At 42.2% G+C, this 15985-nt stretch overlaps 2 protein-coding genes across 4 annotated transcripts in view; both read left to right on the top strand.

Moving 5' to 3' along the window:
* The first annotated feature begins 363 nt into the window (after window positions 1-363).
* emilin3a (elastin microfibril interfacer 3a) lies at window positions 364-4826 on the top strand. 2 transcript variants are annotated; one of them, XM_019865038.1, is made up of 4 exons: window positions 364-721; window positions 816-935; window positions 1867-2375; window positions 2489-4826. In XM_019865038.1, the coding sequence occupies exons 1-4, from the start codon at window positions 570-572 to the stop codon at window positions 4393-4395; spliced, it is 2688 nt and encodes an 895-aa protein (XP_019720597.1). In that variant the 5' UTR covers window positions 364-569; the 3' UTR covers window positions 4396-4826. The 2 variants fall into 2 exon arrangements, with proteins under 2 accessions (XP_019720597.1, XP_019720596.1); XM_019865037.1 differs by having other exon boundaries at window positions 2477-4826.
* Window positions 4827-9966: 5140 nt separating this feature from the next.
* opn7d (opsin 7, group member d) overlaps window positions 9967-15985 on the top strand; it is a 9610-nt gene continuing 3591 nt past the window's right edge. The window contains exons 1-3 of one of the 2 annotated variants that reach the window (XM_019865029.1): window positions 9967-10207; window positions 15127-15217; window positions 15296-15458. In XM_019865029.1, coding sequence (XP_019720588.1) covers window positions 15127-15217; window positions 15296-15458 — 254 coding nt within the window. In that variant the 5' untranslated portion in view covers window positions 9967-10207. Of the gene's footprint in view, window positions 10208-10750; window positions 11048-15126; window positions 15218-15295; window positions 15459-15985 lie in introns of those variants that run through there. The other variant, XM_019865027.1, reaches the window with a different exon arrangement.

Raw genomic sequence — 15985 nt, 5'->3', positions numbered from 1 at the left:
GATATCAGGTTTAGAGGGATAGCAGCAGATGTTGCGAACCACTGAAATTAGATTTTCCTCTCATCTTGGATTTACAGACTACACTAGACTCTGGATGTAATGTCTTTTGCCACTCTGGTTTGCAATGATGTCACCATGGGAATATAGAATCATGAGTGTTCGTTTTTCCTTTGCATTACAAAATACAGTACAGTAGCGACAAGTGAAAAATATTAGTTGGGAGCCAAGTCAGTTCAATCAGTTTCAGTGGCACCCCCCGCAGTGTCACATTGGGGAGGGTGTGTGGGAGGAGATATGTAAATTGGGCCTTTGGGGTCCTATTAGTGGCAACCGTCACAGTCAGTGCGCTGGCACACTTCATCGCAGGCAATCCCATGAACAGTGCCAGCATTCTCAGGTTAGCTTTCTCCTTTACAGCGCATTGAAAAAGTCCTCGTGCAAAGACAGTTTGTATGAAGACATTTTGGGATTTGGCCTTGCATTAAGTTGATGGAAGAGGAGTTTTAGGATATTTTCATCTGTGAGGATTTTGGATTTTATTTTTACTCGGGGCACTTTGATACTATGTGATGAATTTTTTAGTGGCCACAATTCTTTTTGTAGCAATGATGCTATGTTTGTCAATTGGAGAAGCAAAGTCATACAGACCGCTCCATTACAGTAGCTACAGAGCTGGACTGATTGAGCACCACGACCAGGGAAAACCTACCAGCAGACACAAGTAAGCTTATGGTTCTCTCACCTGTCAAGTCTACAATACTTCAAATCGTAATTCACTAACAATGCATTTTCACCTTTCTTTCCCACTTTAAAAGGAACCACTGTGCTTATGTGATCGAAAAGACAGTGTCCTTCACTTTGCAAGATGGGGCAGCCCCATATGTCAAAGCTGAGTACAACAAGTGTTCCTGGCATAAAAAATGTCCAACTCTTATGTGAGTGATGTTATTTTACTATGCGTTGTGCATATTATACATTTACATGCAAATCAATTGAAGTTTCATTCACGGTACATATTGATGTATCATTCATCATTACAGTATGGCAATAAGTAATTTTGTTAAAATTCTATCTCCCACTCAGCACACTCTGTACAAATATTGCTGTAGCAGCATAGATGCTGCATGCAGACTATTGTCGCTGTCCTGTGAAGAATACGTTTGTCCATTTTTGTCCATTTTTTTTTCAGATTTTTATATTAAAGGCGTGTGTTCGTGTTTTGGGCACTCTATAAAGGTAAAAAAAAAATGTAAATGACAAAAATAGACAAACGTGTCTTTCACAGGTCAGTGACGCGATACTTTTCTTTCATTAGGGTTGAATTTATTTCATACCCTCATTAATGCTCCTCTTGTTTGTTTGAACTTTTTTTCTTGTTGGTTATACATATTTGGTGGAAGCCTCACATGTCCAAGATCACCAACTTGCCTGAATTGCCAAACACCTCATCGTTCAGTTTGCTATACTGTACCTTATAGTATCATCATATGCCTTCACAGCATTAACACAACACCCTCAAATCCTGTTTCATTATGAAGGTATTATGTTGTCACTGCTTAAAATGGTAGGACACATCAACATCACCAGCACGTTGTCAGCTCCAGCTGTCCACATCAATGTCTATAATAAGCCAAAATAAATCACATTTACCTTTGTGGCTGACCAGTTCCTTCTGCACCAAAGTATTAAAGCAATCAATTTTCAACAAAACAGACTTGGTTGAATGTATGTAACCTAACGATTTTCATTCATCTTTGTTTAAAAAAAAATTCATACAAGCATCTATCTACTTGCTTAATGATAGCATACTTACTGTTAGAAGGAAAAGCCCAAAGTAAGTAATTTCAAATTGTTTGTTCTCCACAGGTACCGCCTAATCTACAAACCAATGTATAAGGTGGCGCATAAAACAGTCACCGAGTTGGAATGGCGCTGTTGTCCTGGGTACTCTGGCTATGGGTGCATGGAGGGACCCCCATATTACCAAGATTCCGTTAAAAGCATGCCACCATTTAAAGGTCCACCATTCAGAGGCCCACAATTCAAGGGGCCACAATACAAAAGCCCCATGTTTCAGGGTTCCATTTTCAAGGGCCCGCCCAGCAACCCTCTTGTGAAAGCCTACCCATGGAATCAACCCAAAGGACCTCCCACCAATGGTTTTAACTCTTATTCAATGCATAACTTTGAACTGCCGAGATCCTCCAGCTATCCAGACACCTCTTTTGAATCATATCCAGATGGGCCTGAGCCCATGCTGAACCACAGAGAAGAACATCACATTCCTCATGAACAAGAGCATGATCATAACCAGGGAGCAGTGGAGCATAGTCCAGAAGTAACTCTTGCCCCAAGCAATGGTGAACCAACTGAAGGTAAACCTAAATCATACCGATACGGGCTGCTTTTATGTGTATATTGTAACGAATGTAACCGACACTGTTATAATGTTAAGGATTTCTCTTTATTATTTTAGGCCTTGCTCTAGAAAATGCGACAGAAGAGAGAATATATCAAATTGAGGAGGATGTAAGACGTCTGAACCAGGGACTGGAGTCCCTAAGAGGGACTGTGAATGGCCTGGAGGAGAGCCTTCGAGTGTCACTAAGAGAGGACGCCAACAGGATGCTGACAGCTCTGCTCACTGCTGCCCCCAGTCCTCTTTCTGCTCCTCCCGTAGCCTCTAGCCCCTCCACAGTTGGCTTTGTAGAGATTCCTGGGGGAGATCCTGATGCTGGCACTCTTGACGGCAGACACGTCTTTTCAGGGCTTACAGAACTGAATGGAAGGGTAGAAAAGCTCAGGACCGAGCTGCGAGACAAGACAGCAGAGCTTCAGGAGCTCAAAGCCACAGTAATGACACATGACGGAGCACTAGAAAAGATATCCAGCAGAGAAGGCACAGTATCTGACTCCACACATCTTGAGAGGAAAGACCAAAAGGCGACAGATCAGCTATTGGATGCCAAACCGAGTGCAGCCAGGACTAACATTCTTGGTGGATTTGAGAAGCGTGTGGAGAGTGCAGTGGGCCGATGTGAGGAGAAAGCAGAAGACACACGTCGTCAGTGTCAGAAGGAGCAAGTTGAAAGGCAGGAACAAATGGAAGATGCTTTGGAAGAAAATACAAGTGACCTAAGGACAGAGATGAGGAGCCTCCGGGCGCAGGTCCATCATTTGAGCACAATAGAAAGCTGCTGCGCTGTTGTGAGTGGACTGAGTGACAGGGTGCAGTTGGTGGAAGCCTCAGTGGTGGGCCTCAATCAGTCTCAGAAACACCTAAAGGTAGAGTTGGGAGGTCATAAAGACCACGTTGAGGGAATGCTGGAAGGGCGCCTTAAATATGTAGAGACCAAGCTCAACCTGACTGGGCAACTGGAAAAGAGGAGCAGCGCCTCAGACAAAACTGAGACAGGACAGGGCCTGGAGGTCAGAATGGAGGACAAGTTGAGGGAACTCGAGGGACGCCTACTGATAGCTTTGGAAGAACTGGGAAATGCCACTGCTCCTGCACTCCTGGAGGGACATGCTGTTCCAACCCTGGAGACAGAGCTGGAGTCCCTCCGAGGGAGACTCGAGATGGATGTGGACAGGGTGCAAAAACATCTGAGCAACCTGGAGATTCTTTGTTCTTCCTCCTGTTCTTCATCCAAAACACCCCCGGCTATTCAAGGGGACTCTTCATCTTCAAATATTGGTCTGGCAGAGGATCAGAATGTCCAGGGATTATTAGATAGGCAAAGTGACCGTTTGAACAGCCTCAACATCACGCTACAGAATATCATGAGGCATATGACTGACAAAGAGCAGCAAGAAAAAGAACATGGCGAGCTCACGATCCTTAAGTTCAACGTTCGCTCCGTCAACCGCACCCTGAAAGGAATTCAGGAGTCACTGGGGACCGTAGTCCACCAGGTGGGACGAGTGAACAGCTCCTGGCATGAGAGAGAGTCCCGTCTGGCGCAACAGATGAAGGGCGTGGTCCAGCTGGTTCGACATCAGGCTTCCATGCTTGGGGCAGGTGAGCGCAAATTGGGCCGGCTCAGGGCGGAGTTGCAGGAAATGAAGAAACGGCTCGCTGACGAGGTCCGAGGCTGTCGGAGCACAGCTATGGGGGTACAAAAAGAGGTGACAGAGGTCGGTGGTCGTGTCGCTAATGTGGAGGACCAGTGTAAAGTTCTTAATTATTTAGCAGAAGATCTGGAGAGAATTAGGGAGGAGCTAGACAGACAATCAAATGGGTTTCTCCTGCAATTCAATGGCACTCTCACCAACCATTCCCAGCAGTTGACTGAGCTGAAACACGAAATCAGAAACTGCACCTCCAAGGCAGAGTCATCACAACAGAATTTCGAGCCAGAGTCACAACCCGGGGACACGTTTACTTCAAAGTAGTTCTGCTCATACAAAAATAAATTATATAAAAAGAAAATAAAGGTCAAATATTCTGCTGGAGTTGTGGAAGTCCACAACATTTTTTTTTTTTTACTTGACTTGTGAAGGTGCTAAGTCTGTTCGTTGTCATGAACGCCCATTTTGAACAAAAATGTATGTTCCTGTGCTGTTTACATGCATGAAAGTCTTTGTATGTGTTATCTAATTTTTTTTATTTGATGTTCTAGTTTTTATATTTTCTTACATGGAGGCTAAATTACACAATTCTTTTTATATAATCGGAAATTGTATTACGTTCCTTGTTTTCATATCCCTGAATCTCTCATCTTTTTGTGACTTGACTGGGGTCGGACAACAAGGAAATAAAGGTTTTGTATTGTACATGTTTGGGGGTGAAAATGTATTGAACAAAATAAAAGTATTTGTCTCTGAAACAAGAGAAACGGATTTTGAGAGACAAAATTACACTGTCAAGTTCTGATGCAAGGAGGTAAGCATTCCCCGAGAGGGCATTGAGAGGGAAATCATTTTTATTTGGACATTACTGCAGAGCACATATAAAAGCCTTCCGTGCCCCACAAAAAAACAAGACTGTGTGTTCCAGAAGAAAATAATAAGCTGGAGTAATTTTCAAAGGTACACCCAAGCGGTCCAGTAAAGTAGTAACCTTGTGCCCAAATCCATTATCCAGCCCCTGAGTTGTGCAAACTGCGTTCAGCATTCCAAATGCAGGGCTGAAATGACCTTGATCAGAATCATTTTCAGACAAACGATTAGAATGACAACTTTGTGGAGGATGAACTCACTCCATCTGTGACATCAAGTAAATAGAATAGAATAGAATAGAATCCAATAAAATATCACAAAGAGGACCAAAGGAAAAGAGAGGTCGTCAAGAGACTTAGGAGAGGGGCAATCTTTCCCTTATGTGCTTTTTAAAAAATTTTTGATCAGCATAAACAATTCAAAGCATGAGCAAGAGAAACACCCATTATCGTTTTTTTTTTTCATTATGTCTGAAATATTGCAAAGTTCTTCAAAGATTTCACAGCACAATGACAACAACAACACAGTCTTATTAGTTTCCAAGTAGATGTTTGATGAGGCTATTCACTGCACACCCAAGGACAGCATTTTTGCGTTGCGCTGTCGGCCCAACTGGCAGACAGTCTTTGACCGTCCCATGCAAACAAAGTACAAAACCCAAATCTGGCACAGGCGCAGAGGACAGAGGATATGGGAACGAGCACACAGCACTGAGATGGTTTGAAAGGTGAATCATTGCATAGAGTGCCCTCAGTGTTTGTTTTTGTCCTCATTAGGGTGACGGTTGGAGGATGGACAGTTTACACGTTAGCTCACAGACAAGCATGAGTATGATCTCCGCTTCGATTCGGTAAACATGCCCCGACCCAAGAGTGCACCAACAGAGATTCAGCGATTCTGCTCACACTAATCCTTAATCATAATCTGATAAAACATTTGAAGGCTGACATGAAAAATGCTGTTTCTGAGGTAAACACCATGAACTGCAGAGGAATTGGGGAATGTTGTTCAATAACCCTGGGCTGCAATACCTGTTCAGAATTACAGGAAGATGGTCAGCTCACAGCTGAAAAGCAGTTCTCAGAAACAGTGGTTTGAATATTAGTATGGTTATTTATGTTTTGCACGAAGCACTTATGTACAGCTGCGGCTGTTGTGCGCGCGCAAGATAAAGTTGAGTTCAGTTGAGTAGTTTCGTGATTCATGGGAAAGCTAAATCCTAACGATTTTTTTATAGTACATATTTGAGATTCGAATGTGAAATGCAGATTTAGGGATTTTTTTTTCCTTTGACAGCCCAAAATAATTTTTTCATTTCATTATAAACGTGATGCGGTTTAACAGTAGGTCATACAGAGAGAATCACTGACGTTTTTTTGGGGTTTTTCTGTTTGTTTTGTTTGTTCTTTTTATGTGGGGGATGGGGCTTGAGAAACTGCTCGCTGGAGGACTCGTCACCACTACTTATGCTGTGTCTGAAGTGTTGTGAGCTACGAATGTGGTCAAAGAGCAAATTACAAATTAAACCCATAAATCAAGGCAGAACTGCAATTCAGTTTACACTGGCCAGGCAATCCCCAAAACATTTCTCTGAAGTCATAAAGCAAGTGTGGCAAAAATATGACACCCACAAGTTTTGAACTCCCACAACGGATTTATTAAAATGTGAACCGACTGTGGATGTATTGAAAACCAGCTGCCTCCAGTTTCTTGCCATCCCAGTGATTGTTATGATGTGACATTAATCTCATTTCGACGTGTCAGAGTGAGTGGCCTGAGAAGGACCACAACCCCGCTCGGGGTTTTTACATGACAGCCCTTCTCTTTGAGGCGGGCATCTCGGCAGCCACGGCACAGCTCAGCTTGAGAGTCTGTGTTCCCTTAAGCAGCTTTCCATGACTGTCAGCCTGTGAGCTAGATGGCTTCATGCGGGCGGCGGTATACGATAAAGTAGGATGACACAGCGCTTTTGCTACTTTGCAAATGCTTTCTACTGGAGTTATAATAGTGTGGAAGCCAAGTCAAATTTGACATTATGTTTTCAGATGATCATTTTGGAATAATCACATGATAATTTTGCTCTCAGTCCCAAGCCAGACTTCACATTTGTTATTGTTATACTTCATTTTCAGCAGCTGTGTTTTTTCAGAGAGTATCGACGAGAATTGGCAATGTCTTGTTTTAATGTTTTGCTTCTGTTCCAGGGCTACTCAAACACAAACCTTACAAACCACAAATATTTTTGGCCAACGTGTCATTGTTGTTATTGAAGTCGATCAGGCCATGTCTGATAATATTGTAATACTCAAAATGTTTTTACACAAGCCAAACACAAAAACATGAACTAAAATAAAACATAAACTAATTTTAGGGGTGTTCACACGGCAACCTTTACTCCGGTGTAGCACTGGGGTTACCCCCCATAGAGTGTTCACACGTACAAAGTTTTACCGGTATAGCCCCCTGAAAACAGCTTAAACCGGAGCAAATTTAACTCTGCTCAGGAGGTGGTTTAAAAATTGACTCTGGAGTAAATGCTAGTTTGCGGGGCAGCACCGATATAAAATGGGATGTGTGAACGCGACAGGGGTAGACTCGCTATGCGTGAGAAGAGTTGATTACATACGGGTATTGCTTTCGTGCTCTGTTGTACTTTCGCCATCTTTCCTTTCTCTCTCTCATCCTTTTACGGTGTCTGATAGACCACAGCGTTGATTTGTCTGAAGAAGTTCAAACCATGGTTTTTCGATATGTCACAAACAAGGCGGGGAAAAGGAAGCACACTTTACGCATGCGCATGTTTTATTTCCGGATTATTACTATCATATTGCACGACCGCAGAAATTGCCATGTGAACGCAAGTGGGTAGTAAATTAATATACTGTAGTTCACTGGACTAGAGTTGTTTGATGTGGAGAAAAATGTATTTCCCCATACTGGTAATTTTATGCCTTTTCGGTGTTCCGGAATACTCCTGAACAGAATCGGATTCTCCAAGGGTAGAGACAGATAAGTTGACAAAAATGTTTATCAACAAAATACAAGACCGACAATGTACAATGAAAGACACTGGTAACAAAGAACCAGGATAAAACGAGACAAACCAAAAACACTTGCAAAAGGAAGTACAAAGGATAAACGCAAATCACTTGTCACAAAAGGACAAGAAAACCCAATACACATATGAACCGCACCAAGAATATTATTAGAAACAAGAACTACTTACAATAAAAATACAAGCAAAATATGACAAGAGAACCATTAGGCAATAATCATGAACATCGAGAAAATACAGGCACTTGGAAACGAGCATCGTGAGCAAGGCTGAATTATCCAAAAGCAAGTTGTCAGCATGACTGAGCTATTAAAGGCAGCTGGATAACGAGGAAATGCAGGTGAGGCTCTGGAGGGAACACCCTCCAACCCTGCCGGAGACTGAACCAAAAACAGTAAAGGATCATGACAATAGCCCAATAACAATACACATCTCAATACAGTATTTTCCCACAAAATTATATGAAATGAATACCAATTTACTGAGATCTTCGATGGATGGACTACAGATGGAAATTATATTTCTGCTAAATCTGGTGCAAGCATCTCCATGTCTTTTGATACTGATTCATATTTGTACATATAGTCCATAAACTAAAAAAAATCCACAATGTAAACAATATACTGTTATAGCGTACATTTATGTACTTTACCAGCAAATTGAGCATCCATCAATGACGGACTGACAGACCTTCTGTCCTTCCTATCGGAATGCCCCCCTCTGCTCATAAATATCACTCTTACAAGACATCTGGTTCAACAAATACTGTCTGTTGCAAACGAGGCACTTACAGTCGACTTGTGTGGTGCTACTCAATTTACCATTGACACAAAGGGCCGAACTCAATTTGCACGTCAATTACACCTTTTGCTTCCAGCCAGTGAGTGTGATGTCATCGCCAATGCACAAGCCAAATGAGCTGGACTGCTCCAATAACACACAAATGCCCAGAAAGAATAAATGCTTAGGATATTAATTGATGAACATATTTTCCGAACAAAAAAACCATAGGGCTTTTTTTGCAGACTGTCTGTGTATAGTTAGCTTGGAGATTAGTCCCAGTGTACATGCTGACACAACCAAAAAAACATAATTAAGTAAGCATTTTTCAATTACGGATCACCTGCCATGTGGCAAGCGGCCATCTCATGCATCCGCTATTCAGTGCCCCATTTCTGGTCTATTGGTTGATTTGACTTTTTCCCAGGATTCACGAACAGTAGTTGTCATGGTAAACTAAACATGCAAAACTACACGTGTTACTAGCGCAGTCGAGGGGGCAGTCTCATGGTGGCTCTTTTGCCCCCCAAAAATGACTGCTCTATGGTTTTTAATCCTTGGGCTATTATGACCATCATTAAAAATCTAGATGTGCATATCGATCCATTTTCAACACCGCTTATGCTGAAGAGGGTCGCGTGGAGTTGTCACATAAAGAGACAAACGACCATCCACGGCCACATACACATCGTCACTGAGTGGGAACCGATCCAACGCTGCCCACATACAAGTCAGGCAAGTGTACCACTCCACCATCAGCGACTCCTACATGTGCATATATATGGAAAATTGGAGGATCAGTTCTTGTCACTTGTTCCAATTTTCACACTCTACTTGATATTCAGAGAGAGATTTTGAACCACACTAATGCCAGTGTCACATAGTAATGCAAAAGAGCAGGTTTTTCCTCTTTCAGTGTCCGAGAAAACCTCATACAAGTGGGTAACACACTCCACTGATGACCACACAAACATTTCTTCTGATGATGCATGATTCACACGTGTAACGGTAACCACGGTATACAACGAATATGGCAGAACAAAATTGTGTTAGGATGGATAAAGTAAATATGATGGGCAATAGTTTGAGTCATCAGCCACACTTGGAGCTTGCCTGGAAAATGAGCAACCCGCCCCCTCAGCTCTCCCTCCACCCTCCATTCATTGCTCTCTCTCTGTGGCAGGCAGAGCGTCTGACTGGCGCTGAGTGCACCTCCACAATAATGACGATGTCGTACATGAGAGTGTCCACTTGCCTGCTAGATGTGTGTGAGTGTGTCTTTTCCAGCTCTCCCTCTTCTATCTCTCTGCGTGGCACCAGGTGGCCCTCTCCATCTCCTTTTCAGTGTTTAATTGGAGCTCCTGTCCAGTGTCCTGCTCTGCGGTGGGCCTCCATGAGTTTAACAGAGGACAAGAAATCCTTCCCTGGAAGGTAAGTGGCACTGATGCCGAACACTTGGACCATTCTAAATCCTACACATCACACTGCGGCAAAGGAACACATCGATTGCATTCAGCATTGGAACTGCAAGAATAATTTTTGACGACAGATTGGCAGAAGTTGTGTTCTATTTCCCTTGTGTTCATGTGTTTACTGAAGGTCAAGCAACGTTCAAAACTACAAAGTGGTTAATATGGATGGTGAAGTATTGGAAGCACACAAATCACGGCGCCATGACAAGTGACAATATTATTGAGACTGCCTCTTTGCACAAGCAACACCACTTGGTGTTGCTTTACTGTAATTTTAGGTGCAAGTTATTGTCTCCGCTATATTTTGCCATTTTTCAGACAGAGTGCTGCAGTGACAAGAGTCGGAGCATCAGGTTTGTCGTCCTATATGTGGGAGTTGCCAGGGGTCACTGCGTCATGAGTTGTCAGATGTAATTTGCATGTTTGCGAGCTTTTGAGGAACAAGGCCTTTTTCTCCATTGCGAGACTAATAAAGGTTTTCTTATCTTATCTTATCTTATTTCTCTCTCTCTTGATAACTGCTCATCCTGATGAGAATTTGAAAAGACAATGCCTTTCAAACAAAACATCTAAAAAGAAAGCAGCTTCACGATAAACAATGAGAGAAATGTATTTTTTGTTTGATCATGCTGTGGTTATATAATGTTTGAAGAGGAAGCAGATGAGACAGTATGCTAAGGACATATTTGTGGCTGTTGCCTTTACCCTTCAGGCTTGGAGTTGGGATGGACACAGTGCTTTAAGTGGGACGGTACGCACCAATACGGCATACCAACACATCTCCATTTTAGCCTTGGGGGTACGGCGACTTTTTGTATCGTACCGCGACTTCACATGAAACCATAGTACCCTCTCTTGCTCTATTTCTCTCTTGTAATGATATGTCGGTCACAAACAAAACAGTTCTTCGAGCTGGCCCTTTGAAGTGAACGACATATCATCGTTCACTTGCACATGATTGTGATGATGAACAGAGCAAGGAGAGACAAAACGAACACGCTCACTCGTAATAGTTAAAAAAATAAGGGACAGCCTGAAAAGGAGTTCTAAATGGACATATATAAACTTTACTGACAAAACAAAGGCAGAATGTAGAGTCTGCAAGGAAAACTATTCTATGAAATTTATCATTGTGCCAATGTCTCTAATATAACTGTTGCTGCTTGGTGCTGGATGGGGACTGTGCATTGCAATATCAGTCCCTTCTGAAAGAATCTTCTCCAATACAGGACAGATCATTTTTAACAGAAGAAACCGGATCAGCTCCCCAAAGCATAGGCACTTGAGAGTTTGTCATAATTAATCTTTTTTTTTTTGTTAGTTTGTTATATTTTGGGGGGATTCTGTGTGTGTGTGTGTGTGTGTGTGTGTGTGTGTGTTCACTTTAAATTAGTTAGTGTTTTTGTTCTGAATATTGTAGCTTTACGCAGAGGAACTAAGTAAAGGAATAATTTTTGAAAAAACAAATAAAACAGTGCATATTTTTCACATTAGTGTCTGCGTGATTCTTTTTTATATTTGATAATAAATTAATTCAAGCAATTAAAAAATTAGGATCTGAAAAAGCCGTCTCTTTTAAGTGAGTTGAGTCATAATACTGGTTGTCTAAAAAGAGAGAATTCCCATCACGATGGTACTTTCTTACACTTTGTGATACTCATACTCTTATGGCACAATATATTCATTATTTATTTTGTACATATTGATTAATTAAACGCGGCCCGGTAGTCCAGTGGTTAGCACGTAGACTTCACAGTGCAGAGGTACCGGGTTCAATTCCAGCTCTGGCCTCCCTGTGTGGAGTTTGCATGTTCTCCCCGGGCCTGCGTGGGTTTTCTCCGGGTACTCCGGTTTCCTCCCACATTCCAAAAACATGCATGGCAGGCTAATTGAACCTCGGTGTGAGTGTGAGCGCGAATGGTTGTTCGTCTCTGTGTGCCCTGCGATTGGCTGGCAACTGGTTCAGGGTGTCCCCTGCCTACTGCCCGAAGACAGCTGGGATAGGCTCCAGCACCACCCCGCGACCCTAGTGAGGATAAAGCGGTTCGGAAGATGAATGAATGAATGAATGATTAATTAAATAATTTAAGGATCTGCTCTTACTGCTAGGTACCTAATTTACCTTGCAACAGTCGGCTAAAGGGTCGTACCGGCTTGTTGCCCTGGACTGCCAGAGAAGTTTACAACATGCACATTTGATGAGCAGCTCAGAAAGTTTCAGCCTTCTAAACATTAAACGAGACCAGAATTTAGCTTTACCTCTGTTTTTCATGAAAAACACACGCTGCATTTTTTTGACGATTTTTCTTTTTTTTTTTTTTTTTAGGTTAAAAGAAAAAATACAGTATAAATATGTTTCCCACCTCCAATGCTTTTCAATGGCTGTCAGTAATTTGTGGTTTTTCACTATTTTTGTAACTGGCCTGGTTACTACCCTCCGTAAAAGGAATAGAAATCTGCAAGATCATTTTGCCTCGGTGTCAGAGATTTTACCCGGACAAAGTTAAATAAATGACTTGATACACAGGGAAGATTGTCTTTCTGACGGCAGAAGAGGATCTCTGAGGGCGAACAACGGCAGTTGCCTCGTGATCACACTTAGAGTTCCTTGTCCTCCAGTCGACTTTTATTGTTTACATTTGCAAAATACAAGAAAAACACTGCCCCCGATATTTGCATACCACGCCCCCGGTCCGGCCCCTCGGTAGTGGTCTGATTACCTTGGTTTAAGCTTTGAACCACAGATATGTTGACACCTTTCAGTCTGGTCTACAACGAATCAGCAAGTTGCAGACTTGCAGGTGGGCAGAGTGAGAAAGTAGGGTGTCGAAAACAATCGGTGCCACTATTACTGATAAATTAATTCACATTCTGAACAGCTTTTCTAGATATGTAAAGACACAAAGGAACTCCTGTATTTACAACTAAAATAATAACACAATTTCTATTTAAAACACCAATGATTGAAGATTGTTTCTTCCACATTCTGCTGCGTCAAAATCCGATTCGAGTCGAAGTAAAACCAGATGTTTGCAAATACCATATTTTTTGATTAGACACAAATATAATCAGTTTGCTTCATGGAGACCAACAAACATATGAGTACATTTACTGTTGAGAGGCTGAAATTCTAAGGGTTTGGTCAATATTAACTTCAACAGGGTCTGTCAACAATTACTTGATTATTGCAATAGATGTCAATTAATTTGATCAATGATTTGTTCTCAAATCATTGAGTAGTTGTTACTACCATTCTCAATTGGCTTACCTGTATAAATAAAGGTTAAATAAATGCAAATAAATGAAACCAATCGTCAATAGAGAAACATCACAAACTTTTCAGACATGCAGCGGGTAAATGTAAATGCAAACACAACAGGACACATTCCAATCTTTTCCTCAAACCCAACTGTCAGCTTGAGTCAGATAAGACAGGTCTGTTAATAAAAATACTTCTATGGTTGAACAAAAGAGTTTTTCAGCCTTGTTGGCTTGCTGGTTGGCTAACAACAACATCACAGCTCAGCCTCTAAATGCAGACCGAGTGGGCCAAAGACACAGTTGAGCCGCTCGAGCTCTTCCAGGCCCTTGCCATCTGCGCCCCCCCACCCTGGAGGTATTTTTCTCCTTCACTCTCACAGACATCAAGATGCATCGCAGATCATCCGGCGTACAACATATAGATCGTGCTACCATTGCTGGATTGCCGTGTACTCATGAGATTGATGCTCTCTACGCCAAGTCTACAAAAAATGCATACTGTATTAAAAACGCCTCGTGACACAACAGTGCCCTCAGGAGGCATTAAAATGGGGCATGAGCATTTTTCTGCGTTTTAATGCCACTCAGACAGAGGGGCGTTTCAAGATTGACCGGCGTGCTCACTTGCATCACAATGAAGTCTTTCTCTTGATCTCGTGTGGTTACCTCAGTGCTTGAACATCAGTATTGCCTTTTAATACTCTGGAATAGGACTGCAAGTATCGCCACGCATTTGTCCCCTGCATACATGGTGTCCTCTGAAATGTCCAATTAATTTCCCATCCGTCTGCAATGCACAAATGCGCTGAAGAGCAATTTCCACTTTGTTTGCGGCAATAGAAGACACTGATAAGACAAGACAGGAGGATCATGGCATGCTGCAGCAAAGTAGAGATCGTGATACACAGTACGGCTGTGTTTCAAAGCTAAGGCACAGTAACAAGCTTAGCCAATGTTAGCATGTGTTTGCTTTTGTCATTTCTAGCCATGTATCATCAAGTTTCATTGCACCAAATTAACAAATTTGCTGCAGCGGCAGTGGTTTACATCACGAAAGTGAAATATGCTAGTTATTCTTACAACGCCCGGCTGATCAGGTACTCAGAATAATTTATCGTTGTACCTCATAACTCAACATTGAATTAAAAGGTGGATTTTGAGAGCGCAGACCTCCACTAAGGCTACACTGTAAATGGAAAGACTTAACGACTTTTTTCAGAGCTACAGCGTTTTGGTGAAGAAGGTTCTGAATCTGATAATTCATCCATTCAACAAATTGCCAAAAACAACAAAAAGAAGTCAACAAATCCATGCGTTCTTTGTAATACCATAATTTTACAATGCAGGAACTCTTGCGGAAAGGAAGTCATTTCTTATATTTGCCCTTCAAGATCTTCCAAAATCATTAGTATGGTACAGTAGTGCAAACTTTTTCATCTATTTTGCATTTGATTCCACACAGTTTAAAAGTGAGTGGATCAAAGCTGGAATAGCTTTGCTGACGATTAAATGTTCACAGTGAACTTGAGAGTTGATTGTTTGATATCTGCCGTTTTACGTGCGTTTTGTGTGCATGTGTTCATTCCAAATGTACTCATCAGTGTGCCAATGTTGTAGATGGGAAATGCTTCAGACACATCAGCTGTGTTTACCTCCACTATCTCCAAGGAGTATGATCTTGCCATGGGCTCACTCTACATCTTATATTGTGAGTAAACTCCTTGATGGTCCCTAGCTGAGGTCAATAAGTCCACACTCGTGAACAATCTTTTTTTTCCCCTCCCAGGTGTGCTGTCCCTCCTGGGCAATTGCATTCTGCTACTTGTTGCCCATCACAAGCGCTCGAGCCTAAAGCCGCCCGAGTTCTTCATCATCAATCTCTCAATCAGTGACCTTGGGATGACACTCATTTTATTCCCCTTGGCCATACCGTCAGCTTTCTCACACAGGTATATCATTGAGCCTTTCTCCCCCTCTTATACAAACTAAAAAGCTTTATCTGAAACAAAAAGTTGAAATAAAACGATATTACAGATATCAGGTTTCATCCACAGATACAGTGGATCCCCGGCAGCTGGAAGCAAAAATCTTGCGTGCATTTTGATTGGCTGTAATGTGCGATGTCACAGCGGCGTGGGCCGCGATTCAAATTTTCAAACGCCACAAAACCAGAGGCTGAGGAAACCCGCACACATCAGGATAGTTAAGTCAACTTCCGACGCATTTTAAATCAGTCGGTATGTAACTGGTGTATTCAATTTATTGCTCCACAGAGATTTTGTAGCGCTGCCCCGCCCTGCGAGTGCATGCATGCAGGCCACCCACCTCTCTCTCTCTCTCTCTCTCTCTCTCTCTCTCTCTCACACACACACACACACACACACACACACACACACACACACACACACACACACACACACACACACACACACACACACACGCGCATATATCACACACACACATACACTATCTCTGA

The sequence above is a fragment of the Hippocampus comes genome, unplaced genomic scaffold (genome assembly GCF_001891065.2).
Source record: "Hippocampus comes isolate QL1 unplaced genomic scaffold, H_comes_QL1_v1.1 scaffold124, whole genome shotgun sequence".
NCBI lineage: Eukaryota > Metazoa > Chordata > Actinopteri > Syngnathiformes > Syngnathidae > Hippocampus > Hippocampus comes.
Note: the sequence above shows the minus strand (reverse complement) of the source record. Positions and strands in the feature narration are given on the sequence as shown.